This window comes from Grammomys surdaster, unplaced genomic scaffold (genome assembly GCF_004785775.1).
Source record: "Grammomys surdaster isolate TR1022 unplaced genomic scaffold, NIH_TR_1.0 137, whole genome shotgun sequence".
Lineage (NCBI taxonomy): Eukaryota > Metazoa > Chordata > Mammalia > Rodentia > Muridae > Grammomys > Grammomys surdaster.
In genome coordinates this window covers 1,233,642-1,249,446 of record NW_021604595.1, presented here as the reverse complement: position 1 = coordinate 1,249,446, position 15,805 = coordinate 1,233,642, and the positions used below count along the sequence as shown (strand labels likewise).

The following is a 15,805-nucleotide window of genomic DNA, read 5'->3' as shown; positions in this document are numbered from 1 at the left end:
CTCCATATGCACATGTATACACACATGAGCACATGTACACACACATTCACAAACACATGTACATACACGCACATACATATAAACACACATATTAAGCACTAAAGCTTCAGTGCTGGGGAGCCAGAGTAGGAAAACAGAAGCTATAGCCCACCCTCCTCTGGTAATCAGGACTCCATTACTTTTCCCTTTTCATTTGCTTCTACTCTTCCAATGAGTAAGCCTGGAAATAATACAATGAAATTTGTATTTCTATAGCTTCATAAATTTGTTAATTTCAGTTTTAAAAGTAAATAAAAATAATGAAGCTTGAGGCTAGAAAGATGACCTTAGATGGTTAGGAGTGCTTGCTCGGCAATCAGGAGCAGAGTCTGGTCTCATGTAAGAAGCCAGCATCCCCCACCCAGGGCAGAGTGGTACAGAGACAGGAGACTGCTGGGGTTTGCTGGCTTCTAGCAAGACTACGAGGGAGCCCAGGGTGTAAGGATACAGAGACGCTGCCTGAGAAGGAACAGGCAGAAAGCTTAGAGGAAGACAAAACATGCCTTCTGCTTGATACACCAGCACTAACACAGACATCCATGTAAGTAATAAACTTTGAGATGGAGGTCTATGGAAGAGTGCTTGCCTAACAAGTGGGAGACTAGAGCAATGGTTCTCAACCTTCCTACTGCTGGACCCTCATGTTGTGGTGACCCGCAACCATAAAATGACTTTTGTTGCTACTCATAAGTATAATTTTACTACTATTATGAATTGTGATGTATATCTGTGTTTTCTGATAATCGTAGGTCACGTGACCCCTGTGAAAGGTTGAGAGGCCCTTCCCTAGAGTCAAACCCCAACATGGAAAAAAGGTATATCATCAAATTGGTGACAGATGTCTATAATCTCAGCACTCGGTGTGCCAAGGCAAGGAAAGCTCAAGGACAGTCTAGATTACATAACAGGACCCTTTCTTTTAAAAAGTAATATAAAAAAAGTTTTTTAATGAGAATCTTATGATATAATGTTGAGAATATTGTTATTATTAACCTCCAGAAAGCATAAAAACAAGGTAACTAAGCCTTCACAACTACTTAAGAGAGCTCACAAAGGAAGTAAAACTCATCTCTCACTAAGGTGGATCAGCCTTGGATTTGAGCTGGAAATCTCAAGCCGTAAGCCCTGGAGACTATGCAAGCTTCTGATCAAGGAAGTGAAACTCCAAAACTCCTGCACACACTCAAAAGAACCAGCTTTTACAGCTCCAGCTGAGCGCAAGGCCAGTGACCCACACAGGTGCCTGGGCCAGCAGATTCGAGTTACAACTCCTCCCAGAAGCCAGGGCAGGTAGAGCTAGTGCTGAAAACCTTAAGTGGCAGCAAAACGGCCCATCTTCAATCTCAAGGAAGTACTTTTTACTTAGTCTAGAATGATTATTTTTATTCTACTACCAACTTACCACAGAATTCAGAGTTAATTTTTTTAATGTCAATATATTGGGTTTTGGGGGGCTGGTAGTAGTAGTGGTCTGATTTGATTTTTCGAGAACAAGTCTCTCTGTGTAGCCCTGACTGCCCTGGAACTCTCTGTAGACCAGGCTGGCCTCGAATTCACAGAGATCCATCTGCCTCTGCCTCTGTCTCTGCAGTGCTGGGACAAAAGGTGAGTACCACCACCACTACCCAGCCTGTATGGTTCTAAATGTCATATTAAAAAAAAATAATAATAAGCTAGAGATGGGCTGGAGAGACGGCTCAGAGGTTAAGAGCACCTACTGCTCTTCTAGAGGTCCTGAGTTCAATTCCCAGCAACCACATGGTGGCTCACAACCATCTGTAATGGGATCTGATGCCCTCTTCTGCTGGGTCTGAAGACAGGGAGGGTGGTACTCATATACATACATACATACATACATACATACATACATACATACATACATAAAATGAAGCTAGAGACATGGCTTAGAGGTTAAGCTCACTGGCTGCTCTTGCTGGTAACCAGAGTTTGGTTCCTAGCACTCACACGGCAGCGAGGGAATCCAATGCCCTCTTCTGGCTTCCAAGGGCACCAGGCACACAGTGGCACACAAACATACATGTGGGCAAAATACCACACACATATAAAAGAGAGGCAAATAAATCAAAGCTGACTTTATAAAGAATGCTGATTTAAAGGCTCCAGAACTGTTCTCTCTCTCTCTCTCTCTCTCTCTCTCTCTCTCTCTCTCTCTTCTCTCTTCTCTCTTCTCTCTTCTCTCTTCTCTCTTCTCTCTTCTCTCTTCTCTCTCTTCTCTCTGCATGAGCCTTATCTGTCTTCCTCCTCTTCCAACCCTCCCCACGGGGACTCCCCTGGCCTCAATCCTTGGGCCAGTGAACTCCCCTGAGAGCAGCTTCCCAATAAACCTGCCTTTAATATTAAAAAAAAAGTTTCCAAGATTAGCTAGCAAATATAATAATTACCTTAACTGCTGTGAAAAGCAGCCAGAGGGATAACCCTGGAGATAGTACAGCCACTTACTCCTAAAATCTAGTGAAAGCAGTTTCATGAGGAAGTTTCATCCCTGCTGACCAGGTGGGTGTACTTCTGTCTTCCTCACAGGGAAGCGGGGTGATTAGACACATCACATGTGAACCACTCAGAATCATTCAGGTAGCAAACACCTAAAATGTGTTAGGTACTTCTTTCTAAGTAAACCAGGATATGTCGTAGAAAAATAGCACTGTAGAACTTTTCTCAGAATGCTTTTGCAATAGCTCAGAGAATAACGTAGCCCATCCTCCAGTCATCTGAGAAGTTAGCCTGGTCACATGAGGATATAGATGAACCTGAAGTCTTCTGTTTAAAAAAAAAAGAACAGGCTTTGCCTTATGCTCACAGAAATCCAGTCAGCAAGTATAAGGTGCTGAAACCCACTCTCAGCTTCTGTTCCTACTCTAGTTCAACTCACAAACCAGAACACAACAGTCGACTCCACTCTGGTGAGGTGGGTTGTTGTTTCTGACTTTAAAGGGGAAATTTAACTACAATGGCATTCATTCCAGTTTCTCCCTAGGGGAAACTACAATCACAGCTGACTAAGCACATCTCACATGCCTCGTTTATTCTGTAAGAATGGAAGGCAGTGGTCTTAAAAGCAATGAAAAACATTTGTTTGAGTTAGCCTAGAACTCCACAGCCAGCAGTGTTTCTTTTGAAATAAAAAGAGTGGCATCAAGAGAGAGCCACAACTTTGGCAAGCAGTAGGGAAATAGAAACACCAAGAAGCCGAGCAGTGGTGGCCCACGCCTTTAATCCCAGCACTTGGGAGGCAGAGGCAGGCGGATTTCTGAGTTCAAGGCCAGCCTGGTCTACAGAGTGAATTCCAGGACAGCTAGGGCTATACAGAGAAACCCTGTCTCGAAAAGCCAAAAAAAAAAAAAAAAAAAAAGAAAAGAAAAAAAGAAACACCAAGTAACCATGTTCAGTAGAATGACTACTATTCAAAAATGAAAGAAGAACATTAAGAAGCACAAGGAAGCATGTGGAAAGGTTAAGAATGTAAAGTGATACAAAAAGTGTAGAGAACAGTCCAGCAGTTCCCCCAAATCCTCATCCCTGGGGTTGGGAGCCAGCTCAGCAGGTAAAGCTTTTGCTTTGCAGTTGCCCATGCACCCACACCCGTGACGTGTGGGGTGGGCATGTGGCCCACCTACAATCTCAGCATCAGAACGTGGAGATGACATTCCGGGAGCAAGCTAGCTAGCTCAACTAGTGGACTCCTCAACCCCTGAGCGCAGTGAGGGAGCACTGAGCCTCAACAAGGAAGAGATCAGTAAAGGACGGCACTCAGCATCAACCTCCATCCTCCACAGGCACACATGCATGCACACTACACACAAATACACGCAGAAATGCAGAAGGTGGCAAACTGAATATATAGATATAGAATCATACTACAATTGTAAAACTAATAATAATAGGGGTATCACTCTGACTCCTGATATTCTTAGAAGGCATAAGCACTTAACTCTAAGATATAACTTCTTACTTAATAAAAAAACACGCAAGTTTTATTTTCCCTGTGAATACAACATTAAACATGTATGTAAGGCCTTTTCCCAGCTACCAAAGGGTATTGTTTTTATTTCCCTTTTCAATTTCTTTAGCAGGTTCTTTGTTATGTTTGATTCAATGCTTATTTGGTAATAAGTTTGCCTTGTTTTGTTCACTTCTTTAAAACACACACACACGAACAAACAAAACAAGGGAGTAGATACCATAAAAGAAAGAAATGCAAGTTAAATTTTATACTTCTAAAAATGTTTTAAACCTGATAAAAAAAGAAGCATCCACAGTATTGTCCTATGAACTCTATTTAAAACAGGCTACTGTAGTAACTTCCAAATGACTCAGCTCAAACTTAAAAAGATTATTTTTATTAAAATCATTCTAACCTGGGCACAGTGACATGCATCTAAAGTCTAAATTATAACATAGCAATATCTTACATCTAAATAAATAAATGATGAAATTTAAAATTCATCCCAAACTTTGAAATGCCAAAATCTTAATTTTCAGAGCTCAGAAAAAAAGAAATTTATATTGGTACAATTTCCTATAGCAATGTTTGCAGATTCCTATTGTCTATCAGCTTGCAAAGGCTCTCGGCAGGGTCTAGAGAACCCCCAGCTGTCTAGGCAGGCCTGTCTCTGACCTTCATGAGTGGGCTCTGGTTACAAGGACTGGGAACACACTGGACTCAAGGGCTCGGCTTTGGCTAGAACCCGTCACTGCACCTCACCAACTGGAAAATGGAACAGCACAGACAGCCCATTCTTTCCCACACCAGTAGTTTGGAGTTTGTCTGTGTTTTGGGGCTTTGTTTTGTTTTTTCCTGAGGTAACAACAAAATAATTCCCAAATGTCTAGGGCACAAATGGATGCTGTCTCTCAAAGGCAGCTCAGCCCACACTTCCCCCACGACAGACGCCTAAAAGACAAAGTGCCTCGAATCAGGGGCAACAAGAGAAAGAACAGCCAATTTACCTACAGAGCCCTCTCTATGCCTCCTCAACAGAGTGCACCTTGAGTTAAGATGTATAAAAGGATTACCGCAAGATAAACCCAGGCACCAGGTGGCTGGGACGAGCTCAGGCAGCCAGTCACCTTTGGAATTAACCCTGACTCTGAGCAGGAAAAATTCTACTTCCTCCTATCACAGCACCTGAGGAAGGGAGCTGCAGGGCTGGGTGTGTCACGCTCAGCAGGTAGTCTGCGAACAACTGCAATAGGCCAGGGATTGTTCTAGAAGCTGGATGACAGGCAAGGTCCTCAGAGAAGTTACTTTCCATAGGGGGGGAAAATAAGTGTAAAAGCAAAGTAAACTAAGCTATACTGAGATCTGGGGAATTTTAAAACATCGTATGTTAACTCTGGTTTGGTTTGGTTCGGTTCGGGTTGGTTTTTCAAGACAGGGTTTCTCTGTGTAGCCCTGGCTGTCCTGGAACTCACTCTGTGGACCAGGCTGGCCTCGAACTCACAGAGTTCCACCTGCCTCTGCCTCCTGAGTACTGAGGTTAAAGACATGTGTCACTACTGCCAGGCTGGTTGGTTTATTTCTTAAAGTATTTTTACTATCGTTTATTTATGTGTACATGTATGTCTGGATATGAGTGAGGATAGAGGGTGCCGGACCCCCCTGGAGCTGGAGTTACAGACAGCTATGGGCTGCTAGATGTGGGTGGTAGGACCAGAACTCAGGTCCTCTGCATGAACAGCACATGCTTTTAACCATTGTGCCATGGCTCTAGTCCCAAACTCTGGTTGATTTATATGTCTAATGGGTTTTGAGGTTTATGTTTGGTTGGTTGGGTTTTTGTTGTTGTTGTAGTTTTGATATTCTGTCTACAGATCTACTGGAAAATAACCTAATTATTCAAAAATTCTAAAGTATATTCTCTTCACATACAGTCTTTTGACATTTATTCCTATAGTTGGATTGCATGCTGAGGTTGGAAAAAATATATAGATGTATGTATGTATGTATGTATGTATGTATGTATGTATGTATATGATGTGTTAATTAGTTTCCATTAGTAAGTATAAAAGTATAAATTTCAGTAAACTATAAATGAAGAATGTAGTCTAAAAATATCCTAAAGATAGGATACACACACACATATTTTAGAGACTTAAACTATATTTCTGAGTTCTCTTCCTGATAATATAAAGCCACAAAGGCCCTATAACTTAAAATTCTTAGATTTGGTGGCATCAGGGATTCCTTGTCTTGGTACTACTAGTATTTGGGCCTAGCTAACTGTGCTGCAGGGAGCTGGTTCTGGGCACTGCAGAATGTCACAGCATCCCAACCTCTACCCAGTTAACACTCTCTGTCCCAGGGGCTCTGATGACACTGCCAACTACCTCATCTGTCAACCCTAGCTAAGAACTGCAAAGTCCTCACAAATATATCATTTTATAGCATCAAAAAAGTAATTCTAAACATGACTTACCTCAACACTGCTCTTCCAGAAGGCCAGGGGTTCAATATCCAGCACCCACACAACCATCTCTAACTACAGTCCTGGGGAACCTGATGCCATCTACTAGCCTCTGTGGGCACTAAGCACACACATGGTGTAGCTATGCACCTATGCAGGCAAGTGATCCATACACATAAAGTAAGTTAAAAGTTTAAAAAAAGGAAGATAGAGCCAGGCAGTGGTGGCGCACGCCTTTAATCCTAGCACTTGGGAGGCAGAGGCAGGTGGATTTCTGAGTTCGAGGCCAGCCTGGTCTACAGTGTAAGTTCCAGGACAGCCAGGACTACACAGAGAAACCCTGTCTCGAAAAACCCAAAACAGAAAAAAGAAAAAGAAAGAAAGATAGAATTAAGGAAACAATTTTCTGTTTCCCTTGGGAAACAGAAAAGAAAGCATTAATAAGAAAATACATTTTAATAAAAGGATATTGATCCAAATATTTAAAGAAAATAAAATTTGTCTAGCTATATAAAAGAATACAGTAAATATTTTAATTTTTAAAAAGTGAGTGTTGGTCCTAGCACTTGTGAGGCTGAGGCCAGACTGGTCTACACAGCAAGTTCTGGACCAGACAACTCTACATAGTAAAACCCTGTCTCAAAAAACCAAAAACAAGGCCTGGCAGAGTGGCATATGCCTTTAATTCCAGCACCCCAGAGGCAGACTTCGGCAAATGATTTTCTGGAAGTTCCAGGCCAACCAGGGCTACACATCGAGACCCTCATTTGCTTGTTTGGTTGATTTTAAGGCAAATAGTGGAACTCTAGAGTTGGCTCAGTGAGTAGGAGTGCTTGCTCTGCAAGCATAAGGACCTGAATGAGTTCAAATCCTCAGCACCAACAGTTACATGAATCTGTAACCCAGCCTTGAGGGGCAGAGACTAGTAGATCCCTAAACAAGCTACTAGTTCAGTGAGAGACCCAGTCTCCAAGCAATTAGGTGGTCACTGATACAGGTCGATGACTGAAGTCCTGCTCAGGCTTCCAAATGCATGCACATGGACACACACATCCCAAGAAGGAAGGTGGTATTTGAGACAGGCTTTGATGTGAGTAAAAGTTCAACAAAGTAAAAGATGAGATGGCAAACTAAAAGACAGAGAAGATGTGATGAAAACGTGAACAGATAAACAAGGTAGAAAGGGTATGAATCACAAAGCAAGATGTAATGGCTAGGGTTGCAGAAGGGTCTACAAGTCTGAACAGAGTTAGACTCTAATGGCTTGCTTCAAGTCTGAGCATGACAGAGTCCTTCCTGAAGATGTGGTGGGCAAGATGAATAACCTGGGATAACTCTGGGAGCCCGAGGCCATTCTGACCACCCCCACAGCACAATAGTCAGGAAATAGTATTGGTTCATAGTATAGCTTACATTTCTGGATTGTGGTTGTGTTTTAGTCTATATCATTTCTTAAATGCCAGTAAATACCCAATAGTTTGGTTTCAAAATCTGCCAATGGGTTTGCAAAGCAGCTGTATGGTAGCTCTGTGTCAGGGACACTGGAAATGAGGAAGAAGGAGGTGAAGGAGACTGTGGCATCAGCATGTGTTGTCACTGTAGGACTACCAGGGGTGGGGGTAGAACAGTCTTGTGAGTCTGAAGTAGTGGAGGCTAATGGAAGTGGTCTTGAGGCTCAAAGCTGTCTGGATGAAAAGTAAAACTAGAGACTGGGAAAAGGAATGGTAGAGGCAAGGGCAAGCTGGAGGAGGTCTAGAAAGGAACACAGCACAGGCCTGGAAGGGGTTGGCACTTATCGGGCCTGCACTCTGGGACAACAACAATGAAATCAGAATTCAGTCAGAATGAGAGGCAGAGAGGCAGAGCAGGGACCTAGCTGTGGTGGTGTGGAGAACAAGGCTGGTTGGTGGAAGAGGGAGGGGACCACCAGTCGGTCCACAGGAGAGGAAGACAAGCCACACGGTGAGAGCTTGCCAGGTGTCAGATATTCTGAGCATGTGGATGGGATGCCCCTGACAAAAGGTGATCCTGGACACCTGGATGTAACAAGGAAGCCCCAGGGATTTCAGCCTTTACGAAAGTCACAATTTAGCAGCCCTAAGAAATTGCTGTGAGCTCTGAAGAGAGTTCAGGAGAGAGAGTAGGACTCCAGACAAGAGTAGAGATTTAGGCAAGGATACCAACAAAGGGTACTCAAGACCTGAACCCGGCCTAGAGCCCTGCTTTGCTTGGTTTGACATTTTTTTTAAAGATTTATTTATTATATATGTATAAGAGTACACTGTAGCTGTCTTCTGATACAACAGAAGAAGGCACCAGATCCCATTACAGATGGTTGTGAGCCACCGTGTGGTTGCTGGGAATTGAACTCAAGACCTCTGGAAGAGCAACCAGTGCTCTTAACCACTGAGCCATCTTTCCAGCCCCTGACTTGACATTTTTTAAGTGGGATAACTTCAAATAAAATGTGGATTTCTGGTTTACTTGAAAAATCTGAACATCTAGCAATATAGATGCACAGTCTTAAAATGCTTTCATGCCACTGGGCATAGTGGCTCGTGTCTATAATTCCAGGAAGCTGATGCAGGAAGGCTGCCATTAGTTTGAGGCCAGCCTGGCCTCAAACAGCTGCAGGCCAATCGGTGCTATACAGAGTGATACTCTATCTTGAAGAGAGAAAGGTAAAAAGACAAGATAAGACATAGGAGAAGAAGGGTAGAGGAGGAGGGAGAGAGAAGAGAAGCGGAGGGACATGAACTGAAAAGGCTAGGCAAACTACAGATCACTACTTTAAAAAGACAATTACTGGCAGGGATATGGTACTATATGCCTTTAATCCCAACAGAGGGAGATGGATCTCTGAGTTCAAGACCAGCCTAGTCTACACAGCATTTCCAGGACATGTTAGAACTAAATAGAGACTCTATCTCCAAAAAAAAGTATAGACACAAAAATATTTCTTACACACTAAAAACTGCTAATAATGAGTAATATATGGCATAAGGCACATAGCTTCTGCAGCCACTGTGGTAGCGACAAAGCAATTTTGAAAGAATTAATTATATGACAATGTAGTTTAGTGATAAAGCATTTGCTTAGCAAACATGAAGCCCCGACTTATTCCCCAATATTACATACATATATATATATATGTATGTATATATATATATATATCTCCATCCCTGTGTGCGTGTATGCATACATATAAAGGAAACCGTCAGTGACTTTGTGTGTGTGTGTGTGTGTATACATATACGCTAAAGGAAACTGCCAGTGACTTAGCTATTCCATTCCTGAGTACATTCCTAAAAGAAATAAAAGCAGAGGTTCAACTCTATTTGCCATGTTCATAGAAGCACTATTCATCTTTCACAATAATCAAAAAGCAGGAGAAACTCAGATGTCTAGCTATGAATATATATCACATACAAATGAAATATTGTTTGGCTTATAAAATTACTGACCCTTGAAGATGGTAAGCTGCAGTCATATACCCTGGAACATCTCAATGTTAGCATATACCATGCCTAGCTTTCTATTGGACCTTTTCTAAGTTGAGCTATAAGTTCCATTAGATTAAAGTGCCTCCAGTGTTCATTAGAGCCACACACTATACGGGTTTGTAGCTAAGAAAAGGCTCCCCCCATATATAGATACAGATACAGATATATCCTACAGGCCACACCAGTTAGATTTAAGTATACTTCAAGAAACTTCCTGAATATGCATTCCTCCTGCTGTTAAACAACATAAGACTGGAGTTACAAAACTGACATACTAGAGAAAAATATTTATTTTTAATGAGTGACCAGTTTGAGTAAATTCTGAACTGTACTTCCTAGTTACCTAAAGGTCCCTGAGAATTGCTCTTAGTTCTCTGGATCTAATGATGTGTGGTTTTCTTCCACAGAGAAACCCTCCTATTGTAACTGCAAAAACAACTGCTATCAGAATGGCCAGGGCGTGAGCTCTGTGTAGGCACACCCTTAAAGTACTCATACACTGAAACTGGACTTTTGACTTTAGTCTGCACTTCCCTTTGCAGGGTTACTAGTCTCCAGTTTTAATTGAGTCAGGAGATCCTGCTTCTTACAATGGAAAAAGGTCAGTAAGACACTGAGTACTGAAGGACAGAGTGACTGTGAGCAAGGACCAGCAAGCATCCAGGCTGACTGACGCCACTTACTCCTCGCCACTGACTCCCAAGAATAATAGGTCACCACCCCTAAAGACAAGTGTGTTTTCTTGGCTTGGCTGAAAACAGGAACACCATTTCATGTAAGCGCTGAGTTCACAAACCAAAGCATTGAATTAGCAAAGCCCCACTGGAAGGAACTCAGGATGAGGGCTAAGGAACCTCAGGATAAACTTTCACACCGACACCTCCAGTCTAGTAGGGGAGATGTTTAGACAGTGCTAGTGAATTAATGTCACCAAGATTTTTAAATAAACACAAGTCTCTCCCTGAGGCTTCAAAGGTTACCGTGACTCAAGGCACACAAAGGCCACTCTCCCAGTGACCAGCAAATGCCATGTTCAATTCATGCTGTGCAATGTCCACAAGAAAAGTATCTCAAATAAAAGCCAACTCCTACTGGTCACAGAGATGTACTGCCTATACGAAACATGCAGCTAGGGCCAGCGAGAAGGCTCAGCAAGCAAAAGCACCTGCAGCCAAGTCCAGCAACCTGAGTTATATCCCTGGGACCCACATGGAAAAAAAAATTGTCCTCATGACAAAACGTGCCCCACCACTACAAAATAAACTTAAATGTAATTTTAAGATGTAGTTATTACTCTATCAAAGAGATAGTCTCTAAAAAAAAGGGACAGAAAAGCATAACTTTCTGCCAATTTATAAAAACACCAGAAAAAGTATGGGAGTGGGACTGGGGTGGAGGTGGAGATGACCAACACAGACAGTTTACATGTGAAACTGTCAAGGAATAAATATATAAATAAAAGATATCCTATTTTAAAACACCAGAGAACACGAAAAAGACAGCTTTGGTATTTTTGTAACAGAAATGCTTTTACACAACATAATATATGCATAGGTATTCATGTCAATTTCTTTACCAATACTTATCTTTTTAAAAAAGGTAGTTTGCATACAGTAAAAATAATTTTTAGCTTATTTTTGATGTACAGTTTTGTTTTTTAAGTGTTATCATCACCGTAACAGACAACGTAACAGACAACAGTTCAGCATTCACCTGACACTTTAGGAACTTGGCTTCCTGTGTGTTTGTGTGTGTGCCTGTGTATACATGTGTGATGTATGTGTGCACATGTGCATATGTGCATGTTGTGTGGAAGTCAGGGGTTGACGATAGGTGTCTTCACACAGAACTTACTGGTCAGCAAGTCATGGGGATCGTCCCATATAAACCCTAACAGCACTGGGGTTGGAAGCTACACAATGCAATATTCAGCTTTTTCTGTGGGTGCTGGGGTTCTACTTTAGAGCCTCTTGCTGTACAGCAGGCATTACCAACTGAGCCACCTCCACAACTGCTATATGTTTTTTGGGGTGATGGTGTGTTTATTGGGGGTTTTTTCCTAAGGCAAGTTCTCATGGAACCTAGGCTGGCCACTAACATGCTATGCAGACAAAGATAATTCTGAACTTGTGCTCCTCCTGCCTTTACATTCGAAGTACTGAGACCAGAGGTGTGTGCCACTATCTCTAGTTTATGCAGTGCTGGGCATGGACCCCTAGGCTTCACACATGTGGGACAAATATTCTCAGGCCCAAATGCCAATGATTATATGAATAAAGTTTCATTAAGATACCCATTGGCTCAGTGGAAGTGCACTAGCACCTCCAGAGGACATGGGTTCAATTCCCAGCAACCACATGATAGCTCACAACCATCTGAAACTCCAATTCTGGGAAATCCAATGTTTTATTCTGGCCTTTCAAGGCACCAGGCACAAATGTAATGCAGGCAGAACACCCATACACGTTATAAATAAAATAACTACCACACACAATTCCAGCTGTTCACCAATCCTGGAAGATATATAGTGATAGTTCATCACTGGTTAAGTACTTGTGAGTCTCCAGAAAACATTTAAAAATCCAACACATAGACACACACATACACGCCTTTAATCCCAGCACTTGGGAGGCAAAGGCAGGCGGATTTCTGAGTTCGAGAGGACAGCCTGGTCTACAGAGTGAGTTCCAGGACAGCCAGGGCTACACAGAGAAACCCTGTCTCAAAAAACAAAAAAAAAAAAAAAAAAAGAAAGAAAGAAGGAAACATACACTCCCTTAAACAGAGACCACCAAAGATAATTTTTATGACTCAAAAATCATCCTTTTTAAAACGTGTACTGTCAATCATTACTTTAAAAATTATTTTTAGTTGTATGTGTGCAAATGTTCTGCCTGCTTATGTGTATGTGTGCCACATTTACATCTGGTGCCTGGGGAAGTCAGAAGAGGGCATCAGACGCCCTGCAGCTGGAGTATTAGACGGTTAGGAACCACCATGTGGGTGCTGGGAATCATCTGGGTCCTCTGCAAGAGCACGTGCTCTTAACCACTAAGCCATCTTCCCAGGCCCTCAAAATCACCCTTAACACTGCACTACGCTCAGGGATACTGAAGTACACAGGACTCTTTTCTTGTTTTAAAATAGCTCCCAGAATTCTGTCTGGTTTTTACAGCTTCACATTTTCTCTCTGGTGCCACTTTTTGCTATTAACGGAGCTGCTGCCCCCAGCAGACTATCTTTTTCACCTCTCAGACAGAGTTGAGAAAATGGACAGCCAGGATTGCCAGAACTGCATCTACAAAGGCTAGAGAAGGCTGAGACAGAGCAGGCGGAAAAGGCAACATTGTCTCACCAGCACTGAGCGTGAGGACATGCAAACGCACAAGCACACACACACACAGAGACAGAGACAAAGAGAGACAGACAAAGAGAGACAGAGACAAAGAGAGACTGAAGAAGAGACTCTGAAGTAATATTCAATGTTTTACTGAATGTCTTCGCTTACTAAAAATACAGCCCTGTACAGTCAGCAAAAGCAGGCAATAAAGCTTTTTGTGTCTTAAATGTTACCTCCCATCACTAAGCAACATTAAACCAGGTCCATTTTCAGGCTGTCCCCTAGAGGTAGATCACAGAGAAACAGCTTCACTTTCCCCCTCCAAGAGCCCCAGGCTACAGAGAAAAAGTGAGAGGCACACACTGCCTCTCACACGAACTCCCTGAGAAATGACACGCTGTGTATCTGTCATGCTCCTGGGCCAATCACCACTCATCCAGCCGCCTCCACCCACAGACTTAAACACAACTTCACCAATTGCAACAGGGTCCTGGGTGGGACTTCCGCAATCATTTTAGACTTAACTACCACCATCTCAGCACTGCCAGCAGGGATGATCAGGAAGACGGAGACATGCTATGCTAAAGATTTTAACTCAAGCTCAGGTTCCAAAGAAAAGAGCAAGCTGGAAGACAGTGGCAAGTCTTGAAAACTGAACAGCCTCACCACCCCCAAATAAGTGGTGGGTTTTTTTTTAAATCATGAAAACGCAAGCTATCCAAAATTGAGGATCAGTTCGGCGCTCAGCTTTCAGTCAACCGCGGAGCCCTTGAGTTCTCTGGCCCAATTTTGGCTGCAGAACCTTCTGCCGACGGGACAGCAGAGGGCTGACAATGTGGAGCTCTCGTTACCCACCAATCAGGACTAGTGAAGGTCACTAAACACTTCCTGTGCAGCAGAAACGGCTCTCACAAGCTCCTGCCTACGCCAAACGACCCCCGAATTCTTCTTCCTGGTTCTGAACTACTACCTTCACATTAGACATACAGAACTGAACCACTGTAAAACTCACAGAACTGACAAGAGCCCATCTCATCCAGTTTACAGTATCTTGAAATCTAAAACCAGAACGTTACCATAGACAATTTCTCCAAACATCTCATTTACAAAGGTAGAGGAGTAGGGCATCTGCCTTCAGAATTAGAGACCAGCACCGGTCAATACACAAAGTTCCTCTCCCACAGCTTTGGAGGTTCTGTTTTCAGCTTCCTGTGCTTAAGGCCCTGGCAATCTACTCTCATTAATTATTCTACAGACTTCCAAGACAAACCTGTTGCTGAGAAAGAGCGGGTTAATTTCGACAGATGGGTATACACTTAAGGTTAAGGCCAGTGAGTAGCCTGCCTGCCTCCAAGAAGAGGGGAAAGACCAAGGATGTGGGAGATGACACCACCAATCCCACTTGGAGTGAGAGTCTGTCCACCAGCCTCAAGTGTCTTATGCACTCACAGTGTATGGGCCCATAGCAGGCCAGAGAGTAGGGAGGAATGCTGTGGGCAGACTTCAACCACACTAGGCCTAAAGGCCCGGGCATCCATCTTGCTCCAGGCCCCCTCTGCCAAGCTTGCAGCAAGCCTGGACATGGTGACACGCTGTGTCCCGAGAGGGGCCCTGAGAGACACTGAGGCCTGCTTCGAGGCCTTCCACGGGCAGGGGCACCCAAGTCTCAGTCTGGGACAGGCTGGGCTTCCCGGAACTAGTTCAGCGCTGACACTGGCCCAAAAGTCCTCTCAAGTCCAAGCCCGAAAAGACCCTAGGCCAAGCCCCGAACCCTGGCCCAAGAGACCCCGGACCCAATTCTGACCCTGGCCCCAAGGAACCTCAGACTCAACTCCGATCGCTACCCAAGCAATCAGGCCCAGCCCAAACACAAGCACGAAGAGGCCTGGACCCCAACTGTGACTCCTGTCCAAGTGACCCCAGACCCCAACCCTGACCCAAACCCAAAGGGAATCACCGTCCAAAGGGCACCAGGCCCGACCCTGACTCAGGCCCAAAGAGACCCCCAGACCAAGCCCTAAGAGACCCCGGCCAATCGGTTCCAGCCGCACCTTGACGTGGAAGCGGATGAGCGCCAGGCGGATGCAGTGGGCCATGCAGACCGGAGGCAGGAACCAGACCTTGGGCGGTGGCGTGCCCTTGTTCTGGACATGGCTGACGATCTGCTGCGCTGTCTGGCGCTCGTTGCCCTGCCGCTTGACCCACTCGTGCAGCCGGGCCTTCTCGAGCGCGCCGTTGAAGAAGACGAAGAGCTCGATGTTGCCTCCGAAACAGGCCTTGGCTAGAGCCGCCAGGTAGCCGAGCATGTGGTTCCACTGGCCGCCGCTCACCCAGTCGGTGTAGAAGCCACCGTACAGGCGATGCAGGCAGTTGTCGGCATCCACCAGCAGGCGCAGCGGGGTCTGCGGGGGCCGCTGCCGCCCGCCGCCCACCAGGCTGCCCCGGGCCAGCTTCTGCAGCTCCACCGGCACCACGGCGCTCGGACAGTGCTTCTCGAT

General features: G+C 44.2%; 1 protein-coding gene across 2 annotated transcripts in view; it reads right to left on the bottom strand.

The window, feature by feature from the left end:
• Fam120a (family with sequence similarity 120A) overlaps nt 1–15,707 on the bottom strand; it is an 83,156-nt gene extending 67,449 nt beyond the window's left edge. The window contains exon 1 of one of the 2 annotated variants that reach the window (XM_028763294.1): nt 15,359–15,707. In XM_028763294.1, coding sequence (XP_028619127.1) covers nt 15,359–15,613 — 255 coding nt within the window. In that variant the 5' untranslated portion in view covers nt 15,614–15,707. The remainder of the gene's footprint in view (nt 1–15,358) is intronic. The other variant, XM_028763295.1, reaches the window with a different exon arrangement.
• Between the last annotated feature and the right edge of the window lie 98 nt (nt 15,708–15,805).